Here is an 18,190-nt window from a genome sequence, read left to right on the forward strand (position 1 = left end):
TCCATTTGAAAACGTTATATTTTTCAGATATCATTGCTGGAGGGAAATAATGGAATCAATTTTTGGAGCTTTGGTTTGGAAGATTCAGGGCTTGTTATATTTTTTTTCTTTCGCTGTGGTTTGACACGCTGGGGCCAGCTACATGAGCGATCTCTGTTCAGATACACGCACCACGTAAAAAGATCGTATAGCGCCGCTGTGTGACGTGATGTGTACACGAGTCGAGCACTGCCTGAGCTAGCTAGCTAGCTAGCTAGCTGTGTGTATCTCTGGTGAGTGACGTGAGCAGGACTGAGGAACCTTGAGCTCATATTCTGAGCCAAGACAGGCCACTTTGGGGTATTTCCAGCAAGAAGAGAGGAGAGGATACTTCGAAAATGCCGAAACAGATGCAAACCACGGCCGCCATGGCCGTTGTCAAGCTTCTTCTGACGATATTCAACTTGATTTTCTGGGTAAGTTTGTTTTAGCAGTAGCGACTTGGCAGCGCGCCGTAGCTAGCGGCGTATGTCGGGTAGGGCCTTCCGTCATGTTCGTTGCGTCGCTAGCTCAAGACAGTTATTCCACTTGGCACGTACGTTCGTTGGACAGACAGAGCACACGTGTACAATGTGTGTCACAAATGTACTGTGGTTTGCTGAATGGAACTTGGATATGTTGGAAGCAAGCTAGACACTGTGAATTGGTTTAATGGACGTGACATCAGTGTGGTACACATGACGTGGTTACCAGACATGCGAGACGAATGTTGCATCAGGAATTCTTGTCCCTTCGCTTAGGCTTGTCAGTATCATGGGCCTATATAAATAATGGCCTGTCACATCACTGTCGGTTAATCTCAATGAAACCCCAGACATGTCAGAATTAGCCCTACTAACAACAGTCAATGACATGACTGAGTTAATTAGGCTAGCTAAGCCTTGTGCCTGTATGCGGAACACTAGCATTGTAGCAACATTTCAAAAATATTGTAATTTAAAAGACTTCATGATCAATAAAACCATTTCCAAGTTTATGAACAAATTCGTTATAATGTGAGATGCTGTTGACTCTTGGTAGACTTTACAGTTTACACACAGCCAGGGATGCAACATTTGTTCTTATATGTAGGTGTGACTTATGTTTAATTTGTATGACTTCCAATTTTTTTGTAAAGTTGTACCTTGATTATTGACAAAGAATTCTGTTTTCACCTTGTTTGGTTAAATAAATACGTCATGCACTGCTCACAATGCATTAAAATACACTTGATACTAATTTTCCAAACCTGAATCTCGGGTTCCTTGTTGCCATGCAGAATTTGCACTCTACCTTCGTTAATGAAGAAGATCGTTGTCATGGATACGAATAACAGCGATGTAATGCACAGCCCATGTAGATGTAGTTACTGCATTTTTCAGCTGTCACTTTCTGTGTGGGCATATATTGCTCATTGTTGCACAAAGAAATGTGAAATGGAGTTGAAAAATGCTGCATTCAATTTTGTTTTGAGATCTGCAATTTTTGATGGTCCTTAAGCTCAGTGGCTCCCAACATTTACATTTTTTAATCAGTCTTGTGTGATGATTTGCTTCTCGTTAAGAGCCCATAATTTTCGAGAGTCGAAGCCTCTTAGGTTGTGCTCGGCTTGGCTGTTTACATTTTTGCCAACATGCGTAGATCCGTTAGGCAGGAAGTGAGGATGTGGCAGCTTAAGTTGAGCCAGACAGAGGAAGTTAAGCCCTTTCAGAAAAGTGGATTTGTTTATATTCTCAAAATGGGCCTCTCCAAATTTAGTGTACTGGCACATTTCACGGTTGTTTTTCTTGAAATTATGACCAGGATTATTCTTTGGCTTGTTTTCCCCAAACTGTAAACTGTGTTTTTTCTGTAAATCTTTGAAAATTGTCGAGAAAAAAAAATTGTTTGAGTGTTTAAAAGTGAGAAGCAGTACAATGATTTGAATTTTTTCTACCCGTTTTTGCTCAGCTGATAAACGAAACTTTTTTTACTAGTGGCCTCAGCCAACATGCTGATAAGTCAGCCAGCCAATCACAGTTTGTTATTGAACTTCTTATGCTGGTAATTTCCACTTTAAGAGGAAGGCCGTGTATCCGAATCCACTGACTACAACCTGCGGGATGCCGTGCAATAATACATCTGTAGGAAACAACCGTAGTCGGTAGCACTAGTCAGGGCTTATGCATGTGTGTCTGGCCACAACCATGATCTTCAGACGTGATCAGTTTTGAACCTGGGTTGGGAACTGTGTTGGTAGTCGTGTGGTTGTGTTACATTGCATCAGCTTCTGCATGTTACTCCACGGCAGGCACTTGAGCTCTGAACAGCAGAAAACATTCCTTCGAATTCCCCAGCTACATGTACATGTATTGATAAATGAATTTCAAAACAGGAAATGTTTGTATTTTTTTCAAAATGCACTCGCAATTTCGTGATAAAAAGGCAAGTTAAACAGTATACATACACATGCATGCACACACAGAGCACACAACACATTTGTATGATGCGTAGTGAATGATCAACGACAAACCATCACTTTTCCTAAATTTCTCAAATGACTTGCAGAACAACTAAGGCCCCACTGTTCTCACTTCCCATCCTGCTAAAATAATCAAAGATGAGTATGTGGAATCCAGGTTATTTTTAAACCTTGTAGAAAGAATTTTCCCAAAAGGTTTTTGCATTTTAAAAGTGTTCTGCCCGACTCCCACTTACATGTAGTGTACATGTATAATGTACTTGTTCAACTTATTTTGGGGTCATGTGGGTACCGTCAGTTTGTTCATGTACATGTTCACGAAGGGCACATTGTTTCTAGTTGGCGTACACTGATACTGTGCTTGTTCTCATACATGCACCTGTAATAAGACAAGTTCAAAGACAATTCCTTGGCAACTGAATGAAGTACATATATTTGTAGGGCTGAGTCAATTTGAATAATTCACTATTTGAATATTTGACCTTCAATTAGATCGAATATCCGAATATTCAGTCATACAATTGTACATTGTAATCACTATAATAGCTTCTCTCATCTACGATTATCTCTAGCCACGATTTAGCAAGATTTAAGAGACAAATAGTACTTCTTTTCCAATTGAAAATGTATATTCCTTTTGAAGTTTTTGATGAATACTGTTCTTTTTAAATTGTTGTAAGGTTTTGTCGCTTTTTATTGAATCTACCGGTACATGTACTTTTTACAACAAGCCTCCATTGTGCCCTTTTTCTCATTTAAAAAAAAAATTCTCCCTTCCTTTTCATGAATTTTGCATTGGAATATTCAAATTCGAAAAATAATATTTGAATATTTGATAATCAAATATTCGGTTATTGGGATATTTGGCAAAGCCGTAGATATTTTTATATTCCATAGGTACAGTAGTTATGTACTATACATGCATGTCCAAGTTCAAGTTACTCGTACGGTTGTACCATTTGCTTATTTTCCTCAGAAAATTCCTTGACATTGCTTGTGGTTTCCCTCATAATTTGCATGGAAAATACACTGGCATGTCCATGGTACATTGGTACATGTATGCATCTTTGAAGACTGCATATTATGCCTGACTGTTATTACAACAATGAGATCTCTATAGTGGCTCGGTTGCTTATTTTGCCACCTTTTGTAAAGCCTGGTTGGTTTTCATGATAAATGGCAAAATTAGGGATCTGGCTGTGGTCAGGGGCATGACACAGAGAATACGACCACTATTCATCAAAGGTGTATTGTACCGTACAGGTGTACATGTACATCTACATCTCTGAGCTTGTTAAATAATGGAAAAATCTTTGCCGCAGTGCAAGTCACTGACAGGATCCCTCAGTAGAACTGCCAGTGAAATCAGGTCCTAAAGAATTCTTCTTCTTGTCTGGACTCTGAAATGAAGCAGGCTGGTTGTGCCAACAAGATAATGAGATTGTTTCTCTATGCGCGGCTTAGCTGGCTGCTCATCAGGTTCCTCCCGCTGCCTTGTGTCATCTCTGTCTCTGCCTCCATCTCGCCTCGTCACACACACACCTTGAGGATGTTGATGGAGATGCTTTAAAGGCATATCTTATGGAGAATGTAAAGGGCAAAAGGGCCCATCCAATTTTAATAGCCTCTAATGGGTGGCATTATGCGCGGGCGATTTGACTGATTATTAGAAGTGGGGGGGAGGGAGTCGGTCGTGGATGACACAGCATAAGAAGTGTCTCTGAAAAAGATGGATTGGAGGAATTCTGAGAAGAGTGAAAAGTTTGCTGTACTGTTCAGCACCTGTTTGTACATAACATTTCAAATTGCTGTGTTCTTCCATGCTGACTGATAACCAGGTGACCAACTATAGTACATGTACATGGTTGTTTGAAATTGAATCGAAATTTGTCGGAAACAATTGACAGTTCCTATGATTTGTCTGTAAAAATTTCAATTCAAATTTAAAATTACTCAAATTCATATATACATGTACATATTTACCACTACACCTGCTAGTATGTACATGTACCCCATAGATGTCCCAGCAGCTCGCACCGAGTAGACTGATGTTAGGCACTGTCCACGCCCTTGAAATGTACATGGAGAAAGTTGTATTGTAAATTGTGATTGCTATTCACCTGTTTGTAAGCACTTTGTACTTGGTAGGAACTTTTGATTTTCCCCCTGGAAATAGTCTGCCATGAATACATTGCAAGAGTATTCCTGTCAGCATGATCAGAACGCCCATACATCACATAATTATGGTAGGCATCATTCACATATCCATGTACATGTACATGTAGGTAAGCCTGTGGAAGGTGAATGGTCGCTGTTGTACCATACAACTCTATGGTAGCTCCTTTGGTTATACGTAGTAGGATAGCTTTGTTGAGAGGAGCTCATCCATGCCAATGAATAGCAAAAGCTACCTTGCCGAGGCCTATACGGGTATTTACCTGCACTGAAGCGCCAACAATCCATTGGCATGTGTGTTGGTAATACCTACACGTGGGTGTCTTCAGGCTTGGGAGCTACAACGCCTAGGGCCCTTTTGTGCAATTCATTATCAGAAATGGTTCGTAATAAATGCAGTGACCTTGTTTATGAACTTTCTAACCCTCCCAAATCCTGCACAGTTTACGGGAGGGTTTTGAGAATTTTGCAGGAAGGTGAAACTGGTAACTGTTGTACTTGTCAGAAACATTTACCATTCATGTTGCATGTATTTCCCCCAAGTACCTGTTTGTGGGCTTGATGCCCTTTGGCAGTGTGGTACCTTTTGACAGCCATGGCTTGCTTTCTCTGCCCAACTTTTAGTAAAGTCTGCGGTTACCCTGGTGTTCGGGGGGGCCATTGAAAACCACCCATGAAGAATGTGAACTTGGAATCATTGAAATGATAATGAAGCGTGCTTGTGAGGGTGCCACAACTGATTTTGAGCAAGGAAATAACCAGACGCGGACATTTGCAAAGACCCAAAGAACTTCTACCTGTACATGAACACTGATAAAACTGGGAGAATTGGGACAGAAATAATCCGTTTTTATTGCACTTGACATAAAATGTACCACATGAATTGCCTACCACAGTGTGTGTTGATATGAATACGTAAGCATTCCATTTCTCCCGTGAGCTATGATCCCTCACGCTCTGACCTAAGCTAAAGTCATTTCGTCTGGTTGGGTCGAAGTCATGCTGTGTGTGAACTGCATTCAACATCTGTGGGCTGGAATTTCACACATGTATGCTAATTACATGCGGTGCTGGATTCCACAAATATTATGGGATGTCGTTGACATGAAAACCAGCACACATGATACGGTTTGCGTACAGTGTTTCATTACAACACATTTTGTTTGATGCCTGGCCATTCAGCGATCAGCAACATTTCAACATGTTCAAAGTATTCCTATCATTTTGGCGTAATATCTTTGAAAATTTTCAACAGTGGTAAATGTATACCGGTACTTACTACATTTATACAGTTGTAATAAAAGAACGTTTTCATAGTGGAGTTTGCTTTCACCTGAACGTCATGTGATGAACAGTAATCATGTACCCCGGTAGCAAAATGAAATTGCCCCCCCCCCCGGATGCTGTGTGTTCATACACAATGCACATGTACATGTACAGTATGTATTGCATACATGTATTGTACATTTTGTGTATTTGTCATTCTATTGGGATTTTGGGATCCAATTTGTTTCCTTCCCTGCTACCCTGTACATCTAGGGTAACGTCTGATTTTGTAAGTTTAGAATGCATGCTTTAATTTCCAAGATTGATTAATTACCTGCCAAACAAATTAATGTTTAGTTTATAGACAATTTCACATCGCTTCTGGAATTGCGTACGTGTAGGCCAGGTGTAACAGAGACAGAAAAATGTCACATCAGACCCCGAATTTCTAGAATGACACAACATTTTCAGAGTTGGGTGTTACATTTCACTGTTTGGTGTATCTTTCAAGTAAACATGCTCGACATGCCTCACTGCCGGGGTACATGTGCATGTGGGTTGCCATGTCCTATCTCCTTCTCTGGCCTTCTCTTGAATTTCAGACTGCCACAAGTGTCATTTTTAATGGGTGAAAAAAACACCTGCCACCTGCTCTGCAATAACAAGCTGAACAGGGGGCCTGTACTCCAGCCCTGCATTGCATACTAAGCGTACATGTAGATTTCATTTGCGGCCAGAGTCCAGTAGCCATATCTTGGCTGGTTTTGAGGGCAGAAAGTCCCCTCTCCCACACTGGACAAAGTACAGGTGCAACTGTAGGAGGTTAATTACATTTACCTGTAAGTCATTTCAGGGAAGAAAAGCTGGAGGGGAGGGAGTGGTTAGCATGGTCAGACACCATGGAGAAAACCCAGAAAAGATTAATTGCTCACAGGTTGCAGGAAATGAAGGACTGCTTTTGCTGGTTGGATGAGAGAAAATTAAGATTTCCTCGGTTTGTTCCAGGGGAAAATCTATGTACTAAGTACGTTTGTAGCAGATGCCTTGTACATACAGTATAAATTATGTTACAATTTTCCCCAGAATACAGGTGTATTCAAGGTGCATGACTAGTATAGTGTGTCGCTTCTTTCATACGATATTCAATAGAGGTTATGCCTGAATGCGTCCTGGGAGTGTAAGAGTTTTGTATCATGGAATGGGCTACCGGTAGAGTAAACCTTTTTGTGCATTCTTGCAACTAAAATTGAAGTGACAAAAACAGCAGCCTCTGAGACACCATGGAGATGCCAGCAACGCATTATCTCTGTTTGAAATCATTTATCTATCTGTGTACGTGTATATTGTATTGTTTAAAAACCTGTATCCTTGGCCTGTAACAACACAGACTTGAGTTGGAAAGATCCCAGTGCAGCTCATTTGCAAAGGTGAACTAACTTTAGGGAATCATTTTATTTTTAGGCGGTTGAAGTCAAATCCATGAAAGCTTCATTCATAAAATATCAACCCAAATCACCTATGCTTTCTCTACTGTGTACAATTTGAATGACTTTTAACAGCTTTTAAAAGATACATGACGGTGTTTATATCCGATCAGTTGTCCTGATCAATTTTTACTGAGTATGGAGATGAAAATTGGAAAGAGATGCTGGTCTTGCAGCCGTCCTTATCCTCTGTGCTCTCCGCATTCTCCACGTCTTGATGAGCCATCATCCATAAATGCCAGGCCTTCGGACAGTTCGGTCTTGTACCTGCTCCCTCATTAGCATTAATTAGTCATTAGTGCTGGGGCAGGCTGTCTCTTCTCTTGTTGCATTAATGCAGGAAATTTGAAACCCGGACATCACACCTTGCACTGCTAATGCTGCTGAAAAGTCCAGTGGGTAGAGGAAGCTTGTACATGTAAGCCTGTACATGTACATGTAAGCCTGTACATGTACATGTAAGCCTGTACATGTACATGTAAGCCTGTACATGTACATGTAAGCCTGTACATGTACATGTAAGCCTGTACATGTACATGTAAGCCTGTACATGTACATGTAAGCCTGTACATGTACATGTAAGCCTGTACATGTACATGTAAGCCTGTACATGTACATGTAAGCCTGTACATGTACATGTAAGCCTGTACATGTACATGTAAGCCTGTACATGTACATGTAAGCCTGTACATGTACATGTAAGCCTGTACATGTACATGTAAGCCTGTACATGTACATGTAAGCCTGTACATGTACATGTAAGCCTGTACATGTACATGTAAGCCTGTACATGTACATGTAAGCCTGTACATGTACATGTACTTCAATTTAATGTAGATTTTAAAGAAGCAGTCTTTGCTGTGGGCTGGTTTGCTTGATTACATTTCGTTCTCTTGGTTTTTCAGTCTTCAGACTGTTTACAATCCGTGAAGTGATTTTTAAATGAAGCCAGCAGCATTTGCTGGTACAGTAATTAACATCCGTGATGTGTGTTATATTTGATTCATGTCTGTTTAATTTTCTCTGTTTGTTGTAAAATAAAGGTATATATTCAACCCTTTATGTGTGCAGGAATTGTTTACAACATTTTTTTTCAAAGTGTACAGTATACTTGTACATGTATTTTGGAAGCAGTGTACAGCGCTTATACATGTACATCTGAAACTGTTCATTCAATGCACCATAAGAGTTTTCCAGTTGAAAGGTCATTTCAAAACGATTGAAACATTTCCAACCTACACATTTTACTTGAATCTTCCTCCTCCATTGCCTTCAGACACCCAGGGGAAATGGTCTAGTCTTAACTACTTCCCTCTACTTTTTTGGGGGGCGGGGGTGTGTGTGCAAGAGAGACAGTTGTCTACTTTGTTACTTGAAATCACAGCTTTAATTGTATGTACTTGTACATTTTGTCCCTGCAGGTGGTTGGCATTGCGCTCCTAGCCGTCGGTATCTGGGGAATCTTTGAACTCAAATATTACCTGGAGCTGTCGGACACCGACTATTCCAACGTTGAGTATGTCCTGATTGGGACGGGTAGCTTCATGATCGCCGCTGGAATCATCGGTTGCTGTGCCACCGTCAAGAACATTGCTTGGCTTCTGCAACTTGTGAGTCCCAGCATTGTTTTGGTTTCAAGTTGATGAGCAGAAAAAAATTGTGCTTAGTAGTTATGTCGAGCAGGGATCAGAGACGTACATGTATTTTGTTGGCCAATCATCTTCAGTACTTTGCGACATTTTTAGCCCCATGAAACTGGCCCTGTAACAAAAATATTCTGGCAAGTCTCATTATCTTGTCATCGATCTAGGTTACGTTCTCTGCATTATAGGCTCTCTAATCAACCTGTCTGTTTTGCACAAATTGTACCGATAAATCAAGCCTAGTGTGGAGCAGTTTCTCACCTTGCCACTCCTCCGCCTGTCTTGAGAACAGGCAAAAATTACTCAGGGTCAGGCAATTTTTGCTGAGAAATGGCAAAAGTAACAACCCCCATGTATAGGTACATGTATTTCATAGATTTTCAACGCTGGTGAGATACATGATGTTGAAGGGTGTCATTTTCAAAAACTTTGCTGGGAGTGCACAGGCAGGTTTTCAGAATTTCATGCGGAAGGAAGGAAGGAAGGACAGATATTTTAAGCATACATGTACCCTAGACCCTCTGTGGAGTGAAAAAGCATGCTGTGAACATTGCTGTATTCTACTGTACATGGTTGCTTTTTGTACATTTTTCGCCAGTATTTCATCTTTTGAAAATAGCCTGTCTGTTACCAGTTTTTATTTGTTAATAATTTCTTTTTAGTGAAATCAGTTGAAAGCTTTCATCTAAAAAGTCAACAGTTTTAAGGTAAACTTTGGATCTGCTTTTTGTGTTGCAGTACGGAGTAATGGTCTTTGTCATCTTCATTGCTCTTCTAGCGGCAGGAATCTCAGGCTTCGTTTACCGAAATAGTGTAAGTTGATGTAGCCGTGTCAATCCTTGACCATTTTCTCATGTGTAATTTGTTACTTGTCAGAAACTGTAGTCATTCCTTCCATTGAGAAGCTTGTATCTGTGCACGACCTCGAGCAGGGGAAGATGATGTTTTAAAAGGCATGCATATCCACTGCAATGTGCATATTACACGCCTCATAAATGATCGTTACCTGCAGTACATGTATGTACGATATGTGAAATGCTAACCACTTGGCATACAGTGTGCATGCCGCTGTACAGATGCCCTGTCTGTTAAAGCAATTCTGTTGCAATATACATGTATTGCAAACCTGGTATCATTATACCCCGCTTCAATTTTAAAAATTCCATCTGGTGGGATTTAATTACTGAAGTGTGAAGAACTCTTTCTAAATTCATCAGGGATCTATTGAATGAACACCCCAAATTGTCTGGGATACTCATTTAATTTAACCCTAACCCTCCTCAATCCTTCACCTGTTGGAGGACTGAGGAGTGTCAGGGTTAAATTTGTTCAGAGATTTGTAAATTGGTACCAATGCATGTACATCATATGTGTGGAATGCAGCTCAGAAGATTCCAACTTTTTAAGAAGTCAAGATGATGAATATCATCCCACATCATCTTCTGCATCGTTTGAAAACCCACTTTAAATGTCAAGCAGTGGACAAAGTGATGTGTCTGAGCTGATGTGTTTTGGAGCTCGAGCCTTGATGGTTGACATTTAGATTTTTTATTTTTGAGTTGAATGGATGATTTCCCGAGCCAGACATGACAGATATTTTTATAATAACTTCATCCCTGATTCCAGCTTGACTGAAGGGCATTGATTGAGGCTGTGAGTTGAACGAACTTTTAATGTCAGAAGGATTTTTCAATGTCAGCTTTATGCGCATGAATGGTACTCGCTGTCAAATCACCAGCACCAGCCAATTTTCAGTATTTCCAACCTTGGTTATAATCTGCAGCAACTGATGAGAAATATATTTTAACTAAGCCTTACATGGAAAAAACATTGATAGTTGTAAAAATGTGTATTTAGCCCAAAATATGGCAGTCAAAATCTGTCAGATATCTGTAGCAAAAATCACTTAGACTGTTTATTCCTTTTGTTTTGTCACTTCAAAAATCACTCTTTGTTTCAAGTGTTAGAAGGCCGTGGATTAGCAGTTCTTTCTATGAAGATGAAGTACAGTACACTTTAATTTTTGATCATGTACACTTTCAGGCTTGTACGCCAGGTTTTTTTTTGGTTTTGTTTTATTTTGTTTATTTTTTAAGAGCCCCCCTGTTGCCTTCATAGCCTCAGGCAGGATGACTAACATCAGTGCTGAAAAGGAATTCATGCATTTTTTAAAACGTGTGAAGGATGTCGGTCACAAATTAAAATTTTGTGGCAGGTGCTCTAGGCTTTTGGGATTATTATGATACAGTTATGATTGAAAACAAAATGGATATGTGGTTGAGGGAACATCATTTAATCATTTAGCTCTCATGTGTGTTGCCTTTACCTTTTATTTTTCTATTTCACAGTTGGAGGAAGGTTTCCGGAAGGGTTTGGATTCCAAACTAAAGACCTACAAGAGCAGAGACGAGCCCCCAGATACCTACATTGACAAACTTCAGAAACATGTGAGTTTAACATATGTCTGCTTCGCTCTCATTTTCTGTAGACATAACGGGGGGAGAAAAAGCCGATGAAAAACCCTGGAAATTAATTTCAGATGAATTTTTAATTTCAAAAACCATTATCCGCACAGAATCATAATTTATTTCATAGATTGTTCTTTTTATTGGTCGGACATGTGACAACCCTACTTACAAACCCCAATTGGTTTTTTCAACAGCCATATTTGATGATTTCTAATAATAAGCTACCTCTCTTTACATATATATACATTGTATAAATTTACTGCCACAATTACACGACTATGTAAGAATTGCACTCGATATTCCCGTACCCTCAAAAACTGAGCATGCATAATACATGGGGGCTATGTAAATACTTACCTGAAGCTGCATTCATTGTGACAATCCAAAGAGAAGAGCAGGTAGCCAATATACTGTAGTAATACTATCAGGCATGAAATGTGTGGGGAAGTTATAATGTAATGTAACTGCATGTACATTGTTATAGCATCTGAAATCGACATCACTGACCCAGTAACATTGTACAACGTGAGACGATAGACAAGAACAATTTTTCATGCAGCCGTCTTGCTGTCTATTATTAAGGACTCTTCCACCGTCCATGCCCTTCGTCAAGCCTGTTTACCCCACTCTGAACACGGCTGGAATCACATCTCATTATTCCGTCTGGTGTGCTCCATATGGCGATGGTGTGCCATTGAGTTTCAAGCCTAAATCAGTCGTTGCCATCAGGTGGCAGGTGTCTGCGCGATCTATTCCTCGGCACAGTGCCTGATTTGGGTCAAATTTGGATCAAATAGATGGAATTTGTAAGAATAATCTTGGAAATTCCTCATTTTTCAACCATGTTTTTATACCCTCTTTCCCAATATATTGTGTAGGTCTTACTCCAATCCTTAACATTCATGTGCAGGTGTTGTGCATGCATCAGGCATACATGAACATAAAAAATACACCTGCAGCGGCAGGTCCTGCATCTGTAATGTCAAATGTATTCCTTACATTTCCAGATGTAGGAAGAATACATGTACATGTAGGGTCTTTGTGTGTGTGTGTGTGAGACGAGAAGGACATTTGAGTGAAATTTTTGCCGGATCATGTTGCAGTTCTGGCGATGTGTTCCCCGTCCTGGTCTTTTATTCTGATGGGTCCTTTAATGAAAGAGATTGTTGGCATTCCTCCACATGGCCTCGAGGGATGCGGTGTGCATCGACATGGCTCTCAAGCTCTTTAATTCTACCCTATCCTAATCCCTATATCCCTGGTAATCATCTGTAGGCTGTAGCAGATCTCACAGGACATGTACATGGTACACATTCTCAGTGTTTTCCTCTTTGAAATGCCTCCGTCCTCACTTGAGGTTGAATCTCACCGGAGCACAGCTGCATAACCTGTAGGAGAGAGGCACAGTTTGGGTAAAAAGTTTACCTACACTAGGTAGAAAACAGTTCTCCTCAATTTTTTGCTGTTTGAAATAGTTTTGCTAAATTTTTCTTTACGAGATCAGACAAATTGTACCACAGTCTCAAGTTAAATTTCACTCAAATGTCCTTCTCGTCTCACACACACACACACAAAGACCCTACATGTACATGTATTCTTCCTGCATCTGGAAATGCATAGTCTGTACAACTTCAATTCAAAGTACACAAAAATATTTATTGTGGTACAAAATATTAATATTTCTGAAAAATCATTAAAAAAAATTTACATTTACCCCCTTATTGTTGTTCCAAAACACTTCAGCAAGTGGTCCACTGCGACTGTGAGATGTGACAAAACTACAGAAATTGGCACTAAATATTAGGGTTGGAGTGTGTAAAAGTTTGGTTTTTTTTGTAAAGATAAATATATGCATACACCATGCACATTAAGTAGAGAGACCTATCTTGTCACAAGTCTGTTAAAATGTCTTGAGACTTCAGAGGTCTGGATTACAGAAGTTTACATGGTGCATGTTGCTGACAAAGTTTGACAATGTGTGTGCATTTGTACACATAGTGTTGAAAATTAGTTGGGTGCACATTGCATGCTACCCAAGTTGGAGAGGGTGGATTGTTATGCATCTGAAGCTGAGGGGCTGTCGTTAGTAGTACAGGCAGTGCTCTCCACCCATTTTACACGGTCCCTTTAAAGGTCAATCTGCCTTTGTCCCTAGCTGCTCTGCTGCGGCTCCCGAAACTATACCGACTGGCTCCAGGCTGACACGGAGTGGTTCAACACCCACCCGAAGGATGAGGTACCAGACAGCTGCTGCAACGCCACGGTGGACAAAGATGAGTGTAGCCAGCCCGAGCAGGCTATACCGATCAGAGTTGACAATGGCACATTATTGGCATACAGAGAGGTACGTATAATGAAGGAAGGGAAGGGGAGGGCAGAATGGAAGGGAAAGGGTCAAGGGTCAAGGGAGATGAGTAAGCTTTCGAGACTTACCAGGATATTTCCTATGCCCTTTTCTAAGCTCCAGTATCTTTGGGATTCTGTAAAGGCACACTACATTGGATTGCAGATGAGACTGGCTTTAATCACAAAATTCTGTTCACAAAGTGGAACCTTTAAGATTCTGTTGCCAGGGTAATCGCCTGTTATTCCTCTCTGAATATGTCCCAAGGAGAAAGACTCTCTTTTACCTGGAGCCTTTAGACAATCTCACACAGGGAGCAGGTTGAAAAGCAATTTGATCTAAGATGTCCTTTTTCTTTACAAGCAAGGATGTCCATTCTTGCTCTCCCAAAATTACATTCAGACGGATTTATTTGGAGGTGAACGTGTCTTGCACACGAGCATTCATCATATTGAAACCATGCAAAATGTGATTAAGCTATGTGGTTGCTTGGTTGCAGGGTTGCTCAGAGAAGGTTACTGCTTTCCTTGACAACAAGATGTCAATTATTGGCGGCAGTGCGTTGGGCTTCGCTTTCTTTCAGGTGAGAATTACAAAATTCTTCAAGTTTGTTTCAACCTCAGTTTTTCTTTGGCTGTTGTGCCTCTGAGAAGTGAATATGAAATTACATTGCCAAATTTTAAGAAGACAGAAATGAAATTGACTTAAAAAAAATCTTTTCTCTCTGCCAGCTCATCGGTATCATTCTGGCATTTGGACTTGCTAAGCTCATTAATACCAACAAGTACGAGATGATGTAAGGAATGACAAGCCTCTCTGATGTCCTGCCTCTCTTAAGTTTCGTATTGGCTTTTTTTGTATGATTTGCGGGTTACGCCACATTCTCGGTGTTCACCACAAACAGGATTCCTGGCCAGTACATGTATGTGTTCAAGGATGCGTCTGCAGGACAACTTGAATAAAAAAAAAGGTTAATTTGAAATTGCACATGTCGTTCACAGCTCCATTTTTCATTTGTTAGAAGTTACCGTACATTACAGGCCAGAGTGGGGCCTTTAGGCATACTGCCTCTCAATGATTGACCCCTGGGATATTGATGTGTGAAATTTTCCCGAAATTTAACCCCAGATATTATGGTCAGTCCTGAAGGTTTGATGTGAATATTGCATTTTGCAACTTGGGCAAGGAAATCTGCCCGTACATCTTGAGCTGCTTCGTTTTTGTATTGCCTTGAAAAAAAAAGAAGAATCGGTGGAAATAAGAGTGCTATCAAAAGCCTTCATATTCAGTAGAAATGTTTATTAAAATGTGTACTTGTACATTGTGTGTAGTTTTGAGAAACAAAAAGTGGAATGATCTTGGTAAAGTGTTCGGAAAAGGTGCAACATAAAGTTAATGCAAGTAAAGGTTATCAATTTATTTAACTGCCAGCAAAGTAGAATATCTGCCGAGTGGTCTGTTTACTCAGGACAACATTCAAAGTAGAATATACTGCCGCTAAAGCAGGTTGGTCAAGTGGGACTAGAGTTTTCAACTGAAACTGCGCTGAATGAATTCTGGTGAAACTTTGTATAATAGTGCAGGTATGCTGATTTTTTCATCCTGGAATATTGCGATCATGGGTTGGTTTGGGTGATGCTGCATCCCGGTGACAGCAAGTCTTGCACTGTACAGAGTGGTGTTAGGTCGTAGTTTGCAGGATCTCATCTGTGTTACCAATGAGCGTGAGTACTGAGCAAGCACTCATTAGGTCACATAGGAATATATTCTTGGAAGTGCACCGTAACTTTGCGTCTTGTAATCCTGCCGCTTTGGGTGTTCTTTCTCCATGCTCAGTGGTTATTGTCTCTCGTGAAAGTTTCTTTACTGTGATCTCTACCGTGCAAGACATCTTTAAAATTGCCATTGTCCAGTGCAAATATCAAGTAATATCAGTGGGTGGTGTTCAGCTTTACTGTTCTTTGCCTTAATAAGTACTTTATCACTTGTGACCTTTCGCAGGAAATTGTACTAGAGCTGATGTCTGTATAAATGATCTTAACCTTGCTGACTAGACAGCTTTCCTTTTTTAGGTGATTTCTTTTGTCAACTCCAGGGTCGATTTTTATTTTAGGATTTTAAGTGGAATTGAATTCAATGCCTTTTGTGTTGCCTTGAAATTGCATTTGTAATATCTAAACCACCCAATGTTTCTTTTTGTTAAGAGGCTGTGTTTTACGTTACTGATATGTTCATTTTTATGAGGCCCCCACATTGACTTTTTGAAACTTGAAATATTCTCTGGAGCTAAAAAGCTGAGAAGCTAATGAAAAGACTAAGTAGACATTTGTAAGAGAAAAAAAGAATGAGTCTGCAAACTAGGTGCTTAAAATGTACGGTGGTACTTTATTGTGATATTTTTGTATTGCTGTAAAACGTTTCCTTCCACCGAGGTGTAAACAGCATTAATCAACTCGATTTTATCTCATTTTTTGTTATTAAAAAAATCAATTTAACCACTCGTTAGCTTCATCTTAATTTATTTCATCTGTCATATTAAACTCTCATTTCAACTCTATAAAAAAGGTACCCACTAATGTATGTAAAAGAATTTTGTATTTTAAGCATACTTTATTTTTGCATGCATAGTTTATTGCATAATGCTTATATCAGTGTACAGTTTGGTTTGCAGCCTGCACACCATCATCTCCTTTTCTTACATCGTGTGAAAAATGTATTTTAAGCATACTTTATTTTTGCATGCATAGTTTATTGCGTAATGGACACATCAGTGAACAGTTTAGTGTGTAACCTGCATTATAGAATATCTCCTTTCCTAACATAGTGTGAATCGCCTTATAAGTTCTTCATTCTCGTTAGTTCTAAATTAGAGCGATTTTTAGTTAGGGTCGGCAGCAGGTGTTATTATATTAATGTGACAAAATGTGCAGGGTAAAATGATCGTGTATACATGTACATGTAATTTTATAGCTAGGCTTTCCTCGACCAATTTTCTGGCTCGCGTTTTAGGCAGGAAGACTCAAAAGCCCAAAACAGGAACCTCTGCTTACTCCCGATCGTCACAGGGACACTGTCGTTATTTATTTTGGTGAACCTGAAAGGTCGAGTTAGTTCTTCGTTAATATAGAGAACAGTGGTATGTAATTTAATATTGAGATTAATTATAACGAATCACCAAAGTATGGATCACCTGAGCCACTTAGATTTTTGCATCATGTCTTTGTCCATTTTCTTTATCAATGTTTAGTAGAGGTTATTTGTTCTTGGCCACATGCTTCTGATTTGAGACAGAAGATCTCTTGAAAGTTACCAGCTAAGGTGATATTTCATTATTGTCTGCTCCTCAAGGATGACCGTGTATGCTCACAGCTCGAAATCTGAAATATCAATTTTGATCGGGCACGAGGGTGCTATCATCATGGGACATTATTTCAGTCAATGCAGGTCGTGGTAAAACGTTTGTCAAATAAATTTGATCTTAATAACAACTGATAATTGCTCTCCTTTTATTCTCGCCAATGGTAGAAGAGATCAGTGCAAATGGAAAACCTTATTAATTATGATTGTTGAAGTATCTGGTTCGTAAGTGACTTCGTCACAAAGGCGGCGCGCCACGATTTGCAGGCTCTCATTGGACAATCGCTGAAGTTGCGCGTTAACTTCCCGTTCCATGTAAACGGCGATCAATGCACGTAACCCTATGTGCAGTTCACGTGTGCAGTGGGCGTGGTTTAAACTGAAGTGACGTCACACTTACGAACAGGATATCTTAATGTAAAACTTGTAAGTAATGATAGTGAAGATGTCGGCAGTATTAGGCCAATGCGCTGAACAGGTATAAATCACTATGTATATGCAATTATTAAAGTATATATATGAACCATTTCAAGCTTTGTAGTTTGATAGATTCCGCCAAGCAAATGCTTCGTTTCAAATGTAGTTATGACTGTCAGGTTATGTAATCTCGCCCTAAATGGTCACGTGATCCCTGCCTGAAAAGCTGTAATCATTGCAATAAAAATCAGTATCGTGAAAAGATATCAATTCAGTCACGACTGTGTTTTTCTTTCGTCTGGTGTCTTTTACAGCGTCGTGTGATTTCCATTATGTCATAAAGCGAGAGAGCATTCTCCTTTCTTTAAAAGCAGTTGCAAACGCCCGGTTTAGGGACACGTCAAAGTGTAAATATCAATTAAAAAGTTTTATAAACGGAACTCTCGACCTTTAAAACCATAAACTGGAGTGGTTATCAGTGTTTATTGACCTGCCGAAGTACAGGAGTACCATCAGCCAGTACTTCCCTTGTTGACTTGACAAACAGAAACCTTGAA

The 18,190-nt window shown here is 39.8% G+C and overlaps 1 protein-coding gene across 1 annotated transcript; it reads left to right on the forward strand.

The window, feature by feature from the left end:
- The first annotated feature begins 233 nt into the window (after nucleotides 1–233).
- On the forward strand, nucleotides 234–17,899 carry LOC110980985 (tetraspanin-7-like). The gene is made up of 7 exons (XM_022238103.2): nucleotides 234–455; nucleotides 8,826–9,014; nucleotides 9,786–9,860; nucleotides 11,396–11,494; nucleotides 13,671–13,859; nucleotides 14,359–14,442; nucleotides 14,591–17,899. Exons 1-7 carry the CDS (start codon nucleotides 378–380, stop codon nucleotides 14,657–14,659), a joined length of 783 nt encoding a protein of 260 aa, XP_022093795.2. The 5' UTR covers nucleotides 234–377; the 3' UTR covers nucleotides 14,660–17,899.
- The last annotated feature ends 291 nt before the right edge of the window (nucleotides 17,900–18,190 follow it).

This window comes from Acanthaster planci, linkage group LG14 (genome assembly GCF_054643075.1).
Source record: "Acanthaster planci isolate LZ-2023a linkage group LG14, COTS_SCS, whole genome shotgun sequence".
In the NCBI taxonomy this organism is placed as follows: Eukaryota; Metazoa; Echinodermata; class Asteroidea; order Valvatida; family Acanthasteridae; genus Acanthaster; species Acanthaster planci.

Excerpts from the sequence above, each read along its gene's own strand:
- LOC110980985 (XM_022238103.2), top strand. The coding sequence starts at position 378 with ATGCCGAAACAGATGCAAACCACGGCCGCCATGGCCGTTGTCAAGCTT. Across the intron at positions 9,861-11,395 it reads GCTTCGTTTACCGAAATAGT|TTGGAGGAAGGTTTCCGGAA; the intron begins GTAAGTTGATGT and ends TCTATTTCACAG. Across the intron at positions 14,443-14,590 it reads TGGGCTTCGCTTTCTTTCAG|CTCATCGGTATCATTCTGGC; the intron begins GTGAGAATTACA and ends TCTCTCTGCCAG.